Here is a 15,361-nt window from a genome sequence, read left to right as displayed (position 1 = left end):
AAAAAAAGGCTGTGATAATTATGTTTCTGAGAACTCCAGTGTAAGGACTGGTTCTAAATTCATGGCAATGCAGTGCAATTCCTTTCAGAAATTTTCCAAGACCTACAGATTTTGATCCTTTTCAAAAGATTTTTTTTTCTTTATGAATTTGGTACATGTTTAGCTTCTGGGCCATAGTAAAGAGAAGGTAGCCATGAGATGCTGATTGGAAAGGAGTGGGTCCTTTCCAAGGGACTGTTTAGGTTTTGGTAAAAAATAAGTAAAACCATGTTGACCTTTCTTTCCTTAATCTTAAACAACCAACCAAAAGGAAAATGGTTTTAAAATCTAAAAATGTTTTCTTGTGTTTTTCTTTAGCACAATATGTTGCAGGAAACATGCCTTGGGAAAAAGAAGAAAAGCAAACTTTTTATATTTCTTCTGGTAAAAAATGCTGTTTTCTTTTTGATGTGCTGCTGCAAACTGTTAGTAAGAGAGGAAGTGTTCACTTCTCTCCCACGATTGATAGAGTTGATCCTGATGTCCCATTAAAGTGTTCTGTGCCCTTCAGCAGCTAAACCAAAAGTTGGACACCTGAAATTATTGTCATCTGATGCATCTGTCAGCTAGGCCAGATTTTAAGTACAATAGCAATTCACAGGGACACAAGTGACCAAAAATTTATTCCGTGCAAGGAGACAGAAATACAGCTTTCAAAATCACCTTACTTTTGAACTGTTGACTTCTTACTTCCTCATTTAATTGCAGGTTAGGTTTTGGACAAGGATAACGTGCTTTATTGTATTCTAGATCTTTGACTGTCCACGGCTAAAGTTTTCTGAAATTCCTCAGAGACTCACTAACCTGTTGCTGCCACCAGACCCTATAGTGATAAACCATATAATCAGGTAAGCTGGTCAGTCAGCTCAGCACTGTCATGTGCAAAACACTGTCTGACTACATAAGATACAGAACCAGTAGCAGGGACCAGATTCCAGGTTTTATAATTTCCAGGTGAATATGTTGGACGTTGCTGTGTGTTCATTCTCTGTGTCATTCTGCTCTATATAATTCTGAATTATTTTCAATTGAATGGCACCAATTCTCTAGGATTATGCAAAACAACTTATTTTTATCCCTACTAGAATATCATTGAGAGAGTTGGTCTTTCCTAAGGGGAGAGGAATCAGAGTTTGAATCCACGTAGAATGGAAAAAAAACAATTGAAATAAGATATTGTACATCATGGGTAATCATTCTAATCACTCAGTCATTAAGTAAAATGCACAAAAGTATTACAGTTTCACATACAGCGACCAGCCCATGGATGCTTTCTTGGGATGGGGTCAGCTGCTTGGGCGTTAGTCTTACTCTCAGAATGCCAACTAGTCAGAGATCTCAAGAGACTTGCAACAAGGAATGCCTAGATTTAGAGAATGTCATTTTGACCAAGATATTGAGCTTCTGGCATCCTTGTCAAAGCAAATGTATTTCTGGTATACTAGACGAAAGAAAACTCTCTGCTATCTAGGGCACTTCTAGCACATTCCATATTTAAGTGACAGCTGTGTGTTGGGAGGGAGGGAGGGAGGAGGATAAAGAGACTTTTGGGAATTGCAACCTTATTGTTAAGATATTTCTCAAGTTCCTTTGTGGTCTTGGTCAAAATTCTGATTCTGGTGTTTAAACATGATTGTTAATTGAGTGTAGTGATTTATTTCCAACAGAGTATGGACAACAAATATTTCTGAACGTGCTTAAAGTTTGTCTCTTTATTTTAAATTTGTAATATATGTGATAAGAAGGTTAAATATTACATAGGCTATCACAATAAAATCTGCTTTTTGATTCATTTGAATATGAAAATGGAGTAATCAAAAAGCAGCTTGGCTACTATGCAGACTGATAGCTGTGTATATACTGTCATAAAAGGCAACTAAGTGACCTGTTTGAGGGGCCAAAAAAGGTGAGGTCCTTAGAGAGTCATTGCTTGGAGAAAAATGCCAAGGAACTGATGGTTATGTTTCCAGGGGCAGAGAGATGGCACAAAGGCTCTGGAGGCAGTATGTTTTCTGTTTCTGAGAAGCTAAAGAGCAGGACTTTGTGTACGGCAGTGTTCTCTGACACACTGTGCACCACTCAGTGCCTGACAGCGTTGTGCTGCACTGTTGTAACGCTGTGGAAAAGGGAAGTACTAATTTCCTGAGAACAGGGAATACATTTCCAATAGAGTCTTTACAGTCTCAAACTAAGCTAAAATAAATCTGGAAGTCTGGCACTGAATTTAGAGGAAGTAAGTAATTTTTAGACTCATAAAATTACAGAATAATGTACAGTAGAAGGCTTCGCTAGTAGTCATCTAGAGCTTCCCCTTCCCAACTGAAAGCAGGTAAAAATTGTATCAGGATGCTTAGTGACCTAGTCCAGTTGAGGTTTAAACATACTCTCACAGACCCTCTGCCCTGCCTGCCTACACTGAGTTTTTAAGAGTTTGCCAACTGCTTGTCATGGTCTAAACCCAGTTGTCCACTAAGCCCCATCCAGCCACTCACTCAGTCCCACCCGGGCGGGATGGGGAAGAGCATCAGAAGGGCAAAAGTGAGAAAACTGGTGGGCTGAGATAAAGACAGTTTAATAATTGAAAGAACAATAATAATAATGATATTGTAATGAAGAAGAAGAATAACAGAGAGAAATAAAACCCAAGAAAAACAAGTGATACAAATGAAAACAGTTGCTCACTACCAACAGACCCATGCCCAGCCAGTCTCCCCTCTACTTTGATTACTGAGCATGACATCCTATGGTCTGGAACATCCCTTTGGTCAGTCGGGGTCAGCTGATTTGGCCATGTCCCCTCCCAGCTCTCTGTGCACCCCCAGACTGCTCGCTGGTGGGGCAGGACGAGGAACAGAACGGCCCTTGTGCTTGCAATAACCATCATGTCCCTGTGTCACCAGCACTGTTTCCAGCACAAACCCAAAACACAGCCCCATGCCAGCTACTATGAAAAAAAATTAACTCTGTTCCAGCCAAAACCAGCACACAGCTACAGGGGATTTTTCACTACTGGTGATTTTAAATATATGTGCTCTTAATTCAGGTAAGTCCTCAGGCCTGTCTTTTACAAAAAGGTCAAACAGATCACAGTTATTCATTCTAGTTTTAGAGTATGTGCACAGAGGCTAAAATGTGAAGTATTCTAAACTCATTCTACAAATAGTAATATTTTAGAACCACTCTTCAGACACAAGCCATCCCCTGTCCCCCTTTCTGAAAAGGAAAACAAAAAAATGTAGTGAGGTTGAAGTGAAATGACATAGAAATGACCAGAAAGACTCTAATCTTTGTTAGTATTTTAAACAGTAGGCAGGACCAATCCTGGGTATTGGAAGCCGGTTGGTACTAACTGTAGTAGAGAATGCAGTTAACAGACATGTGACAACAGACAATGGGGAAGAACCAATGTAACCTTCTGTAACAGGAAGGCATGAACTGGTATTAGTTGAAGAATTAAGCAGGCAACTCCACCAACAAAGTTGTGGTCTCCAAAATTCCATACTGCCTCTTAAGAAGTAGCTGGCAATTGTTACAATTCTGCATAGCTGCCAAAACAATTACAGTGCTAGGAATTATTAGCAAAGGAATGAGAACCAAGTAAAATGTCATTATGTGCTCATGTCCATAGTGGTAGTGTAAGGTTCTACTTGCCCTATCTCAAAAAAAATGCACTCGAGCAGAGACCATCCCAGTGTGTTATTTACCATTGGGGATTGCTTTGGAGGCCAGAGTTATAACTGGCTTCAGGAAGATGTTGGACAATTTGATGAATACTATGTCCATTAGTAACTGTTAAGGTATTGGTCTAAACAAAAGCTCCAGCTCAAAAGTCTCTGAATTCTGACTGATGAGAGGTTATACTAGGATATACAAATATATAAAGATATCCTGTTCTTAAACTCTTCTCATAGCATCTGCAACAGGCTTTATTGAAGAGTGTGTTCTGGGCTGGGTGGATATTTATTCTGAGTCATTGTGGCAGTTCTCATGATCTTCTGTTATACTCTCCATAGTGTTGACCCCAACGATCAGAAGAAGACAGCTTGTTATGACATAGATGTAGAAGTTGAAGACCCATTAAAGGGACAGATGAATAGTTTTCTTCTCTCAACAGCTAACCAACAGGAGATTACAGCATTGGACAACAAGGTACTAGCCCAGGAGAAGAGCATCGCATGGCAAATATACTCATTGTGTACCTTCCTGTGGGTTTGGTGTCATGTGTCCAAGACAGTAATGTTGTAAGTCAGGGACTTCTCAAGTGGGTGTGCTTTGAAGGGGTGAATCAGCCGCATGCAACAGCATTACAGAGGGATGAGTGGCATTCCCATTTAGGATTTGATCCAGGGCCTGACACAGTTGCCAAGGTGATAGAAGCAGTTTCACAGGTAGTTACTGAATCCCCTGGCATTCAAGAATCATCTGAACTGTTTGACTATAATTTTTTATTGGGAAGTCGTGGTATCTTGCTAAATCACAATATGGTAAAGCTAAGAGAATCTTACACTCAGGGGAGTTTTGTGCCTGCATGGTTGCAGAACAGCTCTCTGCAGTAGGTGCATACAGAAAAGGCATGTCAGAAAAATCATTTGGTACAGTTGGGCTGCCTCGTTTTCAGTGTTACTGACAGAGAGTCGTGTGCTTCAGGGAACAGTATCTGTCTTAGAGCAGCAGTGAGCTCTGCAGGCTGTGTTAAGGGTCATGGCAGGGGGACTTTGCCAGCTTCTGGGACATGTGTGAATGGCTGCTTTGGCTTGGTAAGGGATAAACAGAAGTGGCTTCTCAGAGCAAGGGAAGAAGAAGAGGTGTGATATTGTGGACCAGAGATGATTTCTGTGGCACACAGTCAGACCCAGTTTCTGTTGTTTACCTCTAATACAAACAACTATGCTAAACGCCGATCTTCATGCTCTTGAGCCAAAAGGTCCTTTTCAGCAGGGCAGCTGCTCAGACAGGTGGTTCTCAGCCTATAGAGGCTTGCATGCAGCTTGCATGGGATTGTTCTGTTTCCAGTCCAGCTCACCTTTTCCCATGTCTGCCTCATCTCTTTCTTGAGCATTTGCTACAGCGGAGGGCAAGTTCTGATTAGTGAAGTTACTGAAGTTCCTTCCAGGTAAACAAGCATTGACTGCTGCATTGTTATCATCTGTATCAATTCTTGCTGTGCTGCCAGAGCCTTCTAGTGGAAACTGAGTACATGCCAACACATTTCTCTGCAGTGTGGCTACATTGTTTTCCCAAATAAGGAGTGTTTTTAAGTTGACAACAGCTCTCTTCTGTTAACATATTGTGCAGTTGTGCCTACACTAGAGGCCTTGATGGCACGGCCACATCAGGGGAGGATTTTTTCCTCCCATGTACATGGCCACAGTAGCTGTTTTGGCAAAATAGATGTCTACATGAAATTAAACAAGGTAGGTTTACAATCTCAAACTTCTCAAACATGAATTTTGGAAGAACAGGGTAGCAAAAGTTTGCTTTTCTCTGTGTGTGTGTGTGTGCAAATGATTCATTAACTGTCCTCCCACCGATCATACTTGATTTTGTTATCCAGGACGATTATAGAACCTTGACTTCTCTTCGGAGTCTTCATTCTTCCCTGCTGGTTAATGCTCACTTCTTTCATAATGTTCAGTTCTGAAGATATGTTGCATTTCCCATAAACCTTCCACATCATGATTTTTCATTGTTCACTCTCCTTTTGGCAGCCATTATGACTTCAATAGTTTTCTCATAAGAATAAGTGTGGAAGTTGTGGCTGTTAATGTGAGTTCATTTAACATGGACTTGATCAAGCAATCACTAGAAATTTTAAGGATCACAGCAGAGTATTGAAGATACAGTGATTATTAACCAGGGGAGTAATTGCTTTCTTACACTAGGCACTGTTTAAAGATGTATTTATATAGCACCATTCCTGAAAAATCCAAGACTTGTCAGAAAGACTGATTATACACAGGAAATTACTACATTGTACAGTGACGCGACTCAGCTCTTCAGTACTGTATGTAATTAGCCACCCAGCAGGTCAGCATAGGAAGAAGAGAAGAATCCTGTACACACTTGTATTGCAGAAGTGCAAGTGAAACCAAAATGTAATTAAAGTATTTAGTTAACTCCCTCTTTGGAGGGAAAGATACATGGGAACCTGCACAACTCTGTGGTGTAGAATTGTCACCCTTATACATTACAACAAGTACAGCTAACGGGGCTGACCTTGGGGTCTCTGGAGCATGGGGGGAATTAAGTAACGTCTGCTTTGTTTTTTTCTGTCAGATTCATGAAACGATCGAATCCATAAATCAGTTAAAAATACAACGTGATTTCATGCTGAGTTTCTCCAAAGATCCCAAAGGATACATCCAAGACCTTCTTCGGTCCCAAAGTAGGGATCTTAAGGTGAGCTAAGGTTTGACTAAAAATGAATTGTGGAACCACAACGTGAGAATGTGAAAACATCCAGGATAGAAAACTGGTGGAAGACAGACAATGAGTGGAATACTGCAATCCCAGAGCAATCAGGATGCAGGAAAGACAGTTTAGGCTGTATTCCATCTCCAGTGGAACAGCAGTTCTTAATGGGTACGGTAGGTGAATTTGTGATTGCGCAGTAAGATCAAAGGGCAGGGCTGTGTTGGTGTACTCTGTAAAATTAAAGTTATATCAAACTCAGCCAGAGAATCCATAGTATGGCAACACAGATTGGGAGTTTTGTTCATTCATAATTTAATCTTATTTAAGAAATAGGCAGCTTGAATATCAGGTGCCTTTCAGCTTAGCTTTGAGATACCCAAGAAGTGGAATGTAAAGAAGTTCAGTTGTTTGCCAGCAACAAGGAATAATTTGTTCCTCATAAAAGTTTCACAGTTTGTGTCTTAATCTTATACACCTCAAAACCTGTTAATGGATCCTTGAAATTATTTTAATAAATTAATTGTGTCTTTCAAATACAAATGTCTAGTTTATTAGTCAATAGTCTTCCAACAATCCGTTTATACTGTTGATATAGTATTCAAAATGAGGCAGGCATCTGAAAGCATGTTTAAATAAAGCTGTCTGTAGCTTGAAGAGCTTACAAACTGAGGTGTTGTTGAGCTTCTCTAGCTACATACATAGAACAGTTGTCTAATGTTGTCCCTGACTGATAAGCACTCCCATAAGGGCCTTTTCTATAATTTTCTGCCCTGCTGGCGTCAGAATTGTGATCGCACAGTACAACTCTGCAAAAAAATCGTAATAATCTTATATTCACCCTTGATTCTGTGATGCTGTAGACTTAGTCATCAGAATTATGGGTTTTTTTTATAGAATTATAGAATGGATTGTGTTAGATTGGATTGGAAGGGACCTTCAAAGGTCATCTAGTTCCAACACCCCTGCCGTGGGCAGGGATACCTTCCACTAGAGCAGGTTGCTTAGGGCCCCATACAGCCTCACCTGGAATATTCCCAGGGATGGGGTAGTGACCACCTCTCTGGGCGACCTGGGCCAGGGGCTCCCCACCCTCAGTGTAAAAGATTTCTTCCTTGCATCTAGTCTAAATCTCTTCTTCTATTAGTTTCAAACCATCACCCCCTGTCCTTTCACAACAGCCCCTGCTCAAAAGTCTGTTCCCAGCTTTCTGACAGGCTCCTTCAAGTCCTGCAAGGCCACCAGAAGGTCTCCCTGGAGCCTTCTCCTCTGTGGCTGCCCCAGCCCAACTCTCTCCTGCTGGGCTCCCAGCAGAGGGGTTCCCCCCTCGGGGCATTGCTGGGGCTCCTCTGGCCCCGCTCCAGCAGGTCCCTGGCTCTGCTGTGCTGAGGACTCCAGAGCTGCCCCAGCACTGCAGGGGGGTCTCCCCCAAGAAGGGCAGAGGGGCAGGGCAGGACTTGGCCTGAATGCCTGGACTTTTCAGATATGTTGGAGAGTGGCTTAGTGGCTACATCAGCCAGTTCCCTCAGGACCCTGGTGTGCATTTCATCAGGTCCCATGGACTTATGTTCAGGTTCCTCAGATGTTCTCAAACTTGATCTTCTATGATGGGAAGGACTTTTTTCCACCTTGAGGTTCAGGGCCTTGAAGGATATGGGAAGAGAGATTACCATTGAAAACTGAGGCAAAAAAAAAAGTTATTATTAACTTAGTGTTCTCTGTATTGGTTGTCACCAGCTCTCATGTCTTATTTACCACGTAGGGGTACATTTTCTTTAGTCTTCCTTTCCTGGGCAATGTACATGTAAAAGCCCTTATTATTCTTTGCATCCCTTGTGAAAGCAGCTCCAGCTGTGCCTTAGCTTTCCTAAGCACATCCCTACGCTCTGGGCAGCATCCCTGTATTTTTCCCAAGATACATGTACCTGGTTCCACTGCCTGTGCATTTCCTTCTTGTGCTTTAATTTGACCAGGGGCCCCTTACTGAGCAGTGCCAGTCTCCTGCCTTCCTTGTCCAGTTTTTCCACATGGGAATATAGAGTTCTTTCACTCTTAAGAAAAACGTCCTTAAATTGCTGTCAGCTTTCTTCAGCTCCTTTGCCCCTAAGGGCAGTTTTCCAGATGTTCCCATCCACTAATTCCTCAAACAACTTAACATTTTTTCAAATCTTGCTTTCTTGGCCATTGCGTCGAGACTGAAAAACCAGCTCAGTTCTTTGGCCATTTTGGATTTGCTAGGGTTTTCCATTTCTCACATTTCAATAGAGTTATTTTTCTTTACTGCTTTCCCCACCTGAACTTTCCTTGAAATCAAGGTAAGATTTGTGTTGAGATAAGGACAACACTGGTACAGAGTTGTGCTTCAATCCGATGTGAATACCTTAACAGTTTCAAGCTGTTACTGTGTGTATGGGTAACTGTTGAGGGTCTTTTTAAATAGACAGTGCTAGGGAACTTTTCCTGGGCACTGGAACTAAACTATCCAAGCTGTTAAACTGTTAGAGATTGTGGCGTTTAGCCTGGGCAACTACTGGTGTCTAGAATTATTCCTTGGCACAGCTGAGGAGCAGAGGTTAGGAGCTGTTCACAGTTTAGTTTGTATGCAACCATCTTGTTGTGGTAGTAAGTGCACATGGTGTTCATTGTCCATCTACCTTAGGCCTAGAGAATAGTCCTGGACATTTTTTGTGTAGTTAACATAATACATTTTGACTAGATAAATCTGAACATTCCTCTATGTGGTAGAAGAGCTATAGTGAAAAATGTTTTTATTTTTGTTACAGGTGATGACTGATGTAGTTGGAAACCCAGAGGAAGAACGCAGAGCTGAATTTTATCATGAGCCATGGTCTCAAGAGGCTGTGAGCAGATATTTCTACTGCAAGGTATGAAGGCATTTTCCACACTGCAGGCTTATAAATTAATCTCCCTGCCAGTGAACAACTGAATCTGCTGAACTGTACAGTTTCTTTTTTTCTTCTAGATCCAGCAGCGCCGGCAGGAACTGGAACAGTCTCTGGGAGTGCGCAACACATAAGTACTGCTCACAAGATCCCATTGGCATCCTGACCACCAAACCAGTGGACTTTCCAGTGTTACTTAGCTCACTGTTACACATGGACCTGCTTCCTGACTGGATGAGAATGTGCCATCCACATACCAGTCAGAACACCAGCTTTAGAGTGATCCTTGAAGATCTTGCCCACGGGGGGGTGTCTCAAATCATTCCAGGCAAGAGACAGCGCCATACAAGTGTCAGTGTTGAAGGTTAAAGGTTCATTCATCAACATGCATCATTAAGTTTTAGTGGAAAGTTCAGACACTACACAGCAAACCCTAGTGGGCTATGCATAGAATCATGGGTGGCATTGATGGGAGAGGTTGAGATAGATGTTATAGGAGACAACAGATTTAGAGAAATAAATGCAGTTCCCATCCTATGTTACCTAAGAGTCTCAAATAGTAACTTCTCTGAAATTAGACAAGGTAGTCCTCTTTATAGTTGTGGAATGCTTTATGTTCCTGGATGGAGTTTTTGCTTCAGCTGGAGCAGTGCAAGAAGCTGTCTCACCATGTGAAAGAACAAAACTTGGGAGGATTTTCATTCCTGGAATAGAGTCCCTCAGGAAGAAAGAAGTATAGTCAGGACATCTCTTTTGTAAATTCTAATACTCCCTCTTTCTCTTATCTCTGCAGTGAAGGGCAGACTGAATTACATATCACTACATGGGTGTGAGCAATGTGCTGTACTGAGAGGAAGAGAATTATCCCCGGGATAAGAGCTTCTTAGGCATCCTTAGTATTGGTAGTGTTAGCAAAGCTGAGGTTGAAGCAAGACATGAGGCATCCTAAGAAAATTAAAATAACTTAATGGTGCTTTGCTGATACCTGTCTTGAATACAGCAGGTATTAACAGTAAGCATATATGTAAAATAGGAGATTTCTTTCATGTTTCTTAACATTTCTGAAATGTGTGCCAGTAGGGGTCAGCACTGAAAAGGGCTTCTCTAATTGTTAAATTGGAGCAGAATCCAAGAAGCTTAAATTCATATAATATGGCAGTTTTCTCTTCAAGATGTTAATGGAGTCCTTGGAGTAGTCTCACAATTTGATCATAGGTGAACTGCCTCTTAGTATGTATGATTTAGTTCCCCCATACATGATACATATTGGTTATATAGGATGTTGAGTTATAAAGCCCTATCAGCCTTAAATAGCACAGGGAACATACCCCTTGGAAACCATCTGTTTTCTAAGTGTATGACACATTCAGACTCTGGGGATTTACACCATATTTGCTTGGAAGCAGGGACGTCTTCTTTAAATCCCCCTGATTTTTTGTAGTGCATAGATTAGTTTGTCATTGATGAGCCAACATGATTTCTAAGCCAAGAAGCAGCTGCCAAAGTACAACTTTTTGTTCAGATGATGTGGCACTCAAAATCCTCTTCTTGGTAACACCTTTTCATCTCCTTTCTTTCACTTTTGGAAAGGGAATCAAATTCACCTGTAGTATGGAAGGTAGGCAGCTCCTCTGAGGAATGCGTTTTGCTGTAGTGTTGTCCTTTTCTCTTCTGCTATCTTTGCCAATTTCTTTCTTAGCTGAACTTAAAGGTTTCTTCTGTCCAGTCATTAAAGAGCTACTTTTCTCTTCCACCCCTTTATTTCATACTTCTGCTTTCACATGAATAGCGGCATAGCTTTTACTCTGTCCACTGTATTCAGAGATGCCTTGGAAAATTTAGGTTTGATTGCAGTTGTGTGATGGCAGCGCTGTCACACAGAGCCATTGGGGTGTTGCTGTACCTCTTTGCCTGAGGCCTGTTACCAGGAATGGCTTCCTTTGGAACTTCCTCTTGTATTAAAACCTCTTTTGAAGTAAGACATTAAGTCCTGCAGCCTTAAACTGAGTATACTGAGGGGCTGTGTGAGACTGCCAGACAGTGAATGACTTGAAACCTTATTTACTTCAGGACTCCACTAATTGGACTTCAAGCAAGTGTTCTGAGGGAAAACAGTGGGGGCCATCTGCTACTGTGCTTCCATATTTATTACGCAGCTCTGTCAGTTGTGTGCATGCTGTCCAGTGTATAAAACTCTTTCTGTATGTGGTAAACAGAGCAGCTACAGTCAGGGGTGCATTCAGTCTCCAGGAATGAGAAATGCAGAGAAGAATATGCAAGGATGTGAGAAGGTCTTGTAACTGGGATAGATGCCTGCAGGATATCTGCCAGGGAATTCTGGGGTTTGAGAACTTTCCTACTCAAGTGGCAACTACTTGTGCTGAGAAACTTCAGTCATGTGCCACAGCTGGCAACATATTGGAGTCCAGCCTGCTTTTAGAATCTCACTGTAGAGTTAATTGGATGGATATGTTGCTAAGTCTCTTTCAGAGCAAATTAACAAAACTATCGTGGTGTTGCTGCCCACTGTCCACAACAGCATTACTGGAAGGTGAATTTATGTTAAGCACCAATGCTGTACTGAAGTGTGTGTGTGGGCAAAAGTCAGCCACTGTAGATGGCAGTCCAGAATCTAAACTCTTATATCCCAGTGTCCATATTCCCACTGTACGTACAAAGACTGGTCAGCAACAGTGACTCTTAGGGATAGATGCCAGGTGTCTTTTCTTCGGTTAAACTGGGGTTTTAGATTTTCATGTTTTTTTCCTGTGTTCAGAAGCAGTTCAGGACTTTTACTGAAAAGCAACAGAGGGAAATGTTCTTTGTTCCAGGGGTGCAGCTAGGAGCTTGCTTGTTTACAAAGAGGAGAAATTATATTCAAAGAGAAATAATGGAGCGATACTGGGAGGAACGTGATCAAATGCTGCTTGGGCATAGGAAAACGAGATGCAGTGGTTCTGAACAGGCATGTAATTGTGGCAGATTATGAATGGTAAATTCATTTTAAGTCCAGAATGATCTTCTGTGTATTACAGATGACAAGAAAATGGTTTGGGGTCTTCAGTTGCTGCTACAGTACAATACAAATCTGTGCATAGTGAAAAAAAAAAACCTTCTATGCATAGAGGTAGTTAATGTATAGATGATTAGAAAATGTAGTCTCAAACTAGGAAAGGGTTAAAACAGAATTCTGGAGTAGCAATAGAAGTGAATGTGTTGGAGCTCAAGTAGTTGACATGGCAAGTTTGAAACACTCTTTAGTCCTTTATGCTCTTGGCCACAAGTCAGGATTCAGACCAAGTGTTTCTTAGAAATTAAAGGGGAAACAAATATTTGATTATGGAATAGAGAGTAGAGTACAGCGGTGGAAAAGGAATAAAAAGATGGAACGGAGCATGGCTGAAGTGCCAGTAAGACATAGCACAGGATGATGTGCAGAGTACTGTTAGAAGCAGCACAGTGCATGTGGGTCGGGGTGTGTGGGGGAGAGTGTGTGTGTGTGTGTCTGCAAATAATTTTGAGATATAGTGTCAAAACATTTTCTACTGTTATCGATGTGGATTCAGTTGTTCAATTTAGCAGGACTGGTGGTTGTAGTGCACACATTGTTTCAGCTGTCAGGGAAGCTGAGTGAAAATATAAGTGCATCTGAAAACATTGGTGCATATTGTAGGGCTCCTAATTTTGCCAAAATGCTAGTCAGGTCCTGGAGTCTTTTTTTTTTGCCCGTTTTTGTGTTGTGAACCCTTTTATGGCAGCCCAAAGAGATAAAGGGGAAAAGAAAGCTTTTTTTTTTTCCTGAAGGAAGGTCTCCTTTTCTGTAACTGCTCTGTTATTTAGTAGGATGTATCTGTTCTGCCAGATCCTGTATCATAAACACCTTTTCCAATTTCATTGAAGAAAGGAATTCCATTAAAAAAAGTACAACTGTGGGTTTGTGAGAGTGAGCAAATACGTGTATAAAGGGAGGAGAGAGAAAAAGAGAGGGAGAGACTCCTTCTACTCTGTAGCCATAGTATCTTCATTGTATGAGGCGGAGTGATTCCTAGAAAAGCTTTTAAGAATAAATACTTTGTTTCTTTGTATCTCTTGCACTGACCTTATGTATCTCAACAAACACAGGTACAATTGTTTTCTTTCTGCTTCTGATAATCTTCTTGAGTTACCTGATTTCTGTTGACACACACAAGGACATACATATACAGCTTTTAATGGGACTTGTCAAGGTGAGGACTGTTGCTTTTTAGTTCTTCCTTTGGTGAATTAGGTTTTTTGCTGGATTCCATCTTCAGGCATTTCCATGCTGAATAAGTGAGAAATCTTTACCGTTGGAGAAGTCTGGCTCCTCTCCAGGTTGGAGGCTTGGTCATTTGGAGTATATTTGTCACTATCACTGTTGCTAGTTACAGTCAGCATAAAAGTTGCAGCTGAGGCTAGAGCTTGGATGCTGACAGGTGGTATAGGAATGATACAGTCGCCACCTAGACCACTGTAGGAATTATGTGGATGGCACCTCAAGAGGCCTCATCCCTGTGTTCCACTTGAATAAAACAATCAAACCAAGATCCTCCTTCTACTATTTTTAATATGTCATAGTCATTATGACTCAAGCTGGGTGCCTCTGAAGAGGGACCCCACTTGACGATTATTACTAGATTTTATAGTTTCTCTAGGTTGCTTGATTTCCTCATGGCACTTAATGCTCATCCAATTCGTTTGCAGAGTCTGGGGTCTTCTCTTCTGATTTGCTCCCTCAGCCTCCAGGCAGATTTTTTGTCTGTCTTGAGACATTTCCTTCTGTTACAGAATATCCTGTAGTTAAAGTTTTAATTGTTTCCTTATACTGCTTGCATTTCCACAGATAAAGCCAAAGTTCATGTGGTCTAGGGCTTCATTTACTTCAGTCACTAGCACTGAGATCTGGCACAAACGAGTCTCTCACTGCAGGGGAGCCTGGAGTAAGCTGTGCAAACAGCAAGCGGCCTTCCAACAGAGGTACTAGACAGCCACAAACATTGGAAACCTTTGTCAGGATGAGCAAGTGGCAGTTCACCAGTTTTGTTAAGAGGGTTTTGCTTCTGGGTTGAGGTTTCTTTAGCCCAGCAAACAGTCAAGAGAGAATGGTGTAAAGTAGTGGGATGGGTGAAGAGTAGAAAGACAGAAGGGTGAAAGAGGAAAGGAAGACCTAGAAGTACTTCAGCAGCTCAGTGAAAGGGAAAGCAGACCTAGTAACCTTTATCTGAGAAGAAAGCAAATAGACTTGGAAAAACAAATCCTAAATGTCTATACATATTCCACCTAGTGTGGGAAAGTTCTGTTTGGAAATCTGTTCTATCTAGGAAATCTCAGCAGCAGAGATTAACAAAAGTGAATTCTGCCTTTGAAAAAATGAGACTATGCACACTTCCTAGTGGAGAAGGAAAAGCGAGTAGCAGTAACGGCAATTGTCTTGTAGTAACAACAGCCCCATACATTTTATCCCCTTCCTTTTGCAGCAGCAACAGGCAGGCTGTTTGTTTCCAGTATTCTTAGAGGACGAATGCAGATATTTTTGTTTGTCTGTTTCCTATTGCTTCTTGTTTCTTGTTCTGTCTGCTCCCTGTAACTATCTTGTTCCTCATCAGTATTTTGCTCTCCTGTTTTTTCTCTTTTTTCTTTTTAAAAGTTCCCTGTGCCTTTCACTCTCATATTCATTTTCTGCTATAGAATAGGCTCACTTCTGGGACTTGGAATCATAGAATTGTTTAGGTTGGAAAAGACCTTTCAGATAATTGAGTCCAACGGTTCCCCCAGCACAGCCAGGTCACCACTAACCCATGTCTTTCAGCGCCACACTTTTTTTCCATGACTTGGAAACCCCTCCAGGGATGGGGACTCCACCACTGCCCTGGGCAGCCCGGGACAGCCCTGGACAACTCTGGCAGGGAAAAAAATTGCTCCTCATGTCTAACCCTAACCTCCCCATGGTGCAGCCTGAGGCTATTTCCTCTTGCCCTGTCACTTGTTCC

General features: G+C 41.6%; 1 protein-coding gene across 1 annotated transcript; it reads left to right on the top strand.

Annotated features, from left to right (window-relative positions):
• Positions 1-789: 789 nt before the first annotated feature.
• Positions 790-9,929, top strand: LOC103771966 (SWI/SNF-related matrix-associated actin-dependent regulator of chromatin subfamily D member 3; the record flags this gene model as incomplete). Its single annotated transcript, XM_008939288.1, has 5 exons — positions 790-887; positions 4,053-4,188; positions 6,316-6,438; positions 9,234-9,335; positions 9,434-9,929. Coding segments are annotated over 5 exons (513 nt in total), but the record flags the coding sequence as incomplete, so codon positions are not given.
• Between the last annotated feature and the right edge of the window lie 5,432 nt (positions 9,930-15,361).

Source organism: Merops nubicus, unplaced genomic scaffold (genome assembly GCF_000691845.1).
Source record: "Merops nubicus isolate BGI_N331 unplaced genomic scaffold, ASM69184v1 scaffold23604, whole genome shotgun sequence".
Taxonomy (NCBI): domain Eukaryota; kingdom Metazoa; phylum Chordata; class Aves; order Coraciiformes; family Meropidae; genus Merops; species Merops nubicus.
The sequence above is the reverse complement of the archived record's forward strand: the minus strand, read 5'-3'. Positions and strand labels throughout refer to the sequence as shown.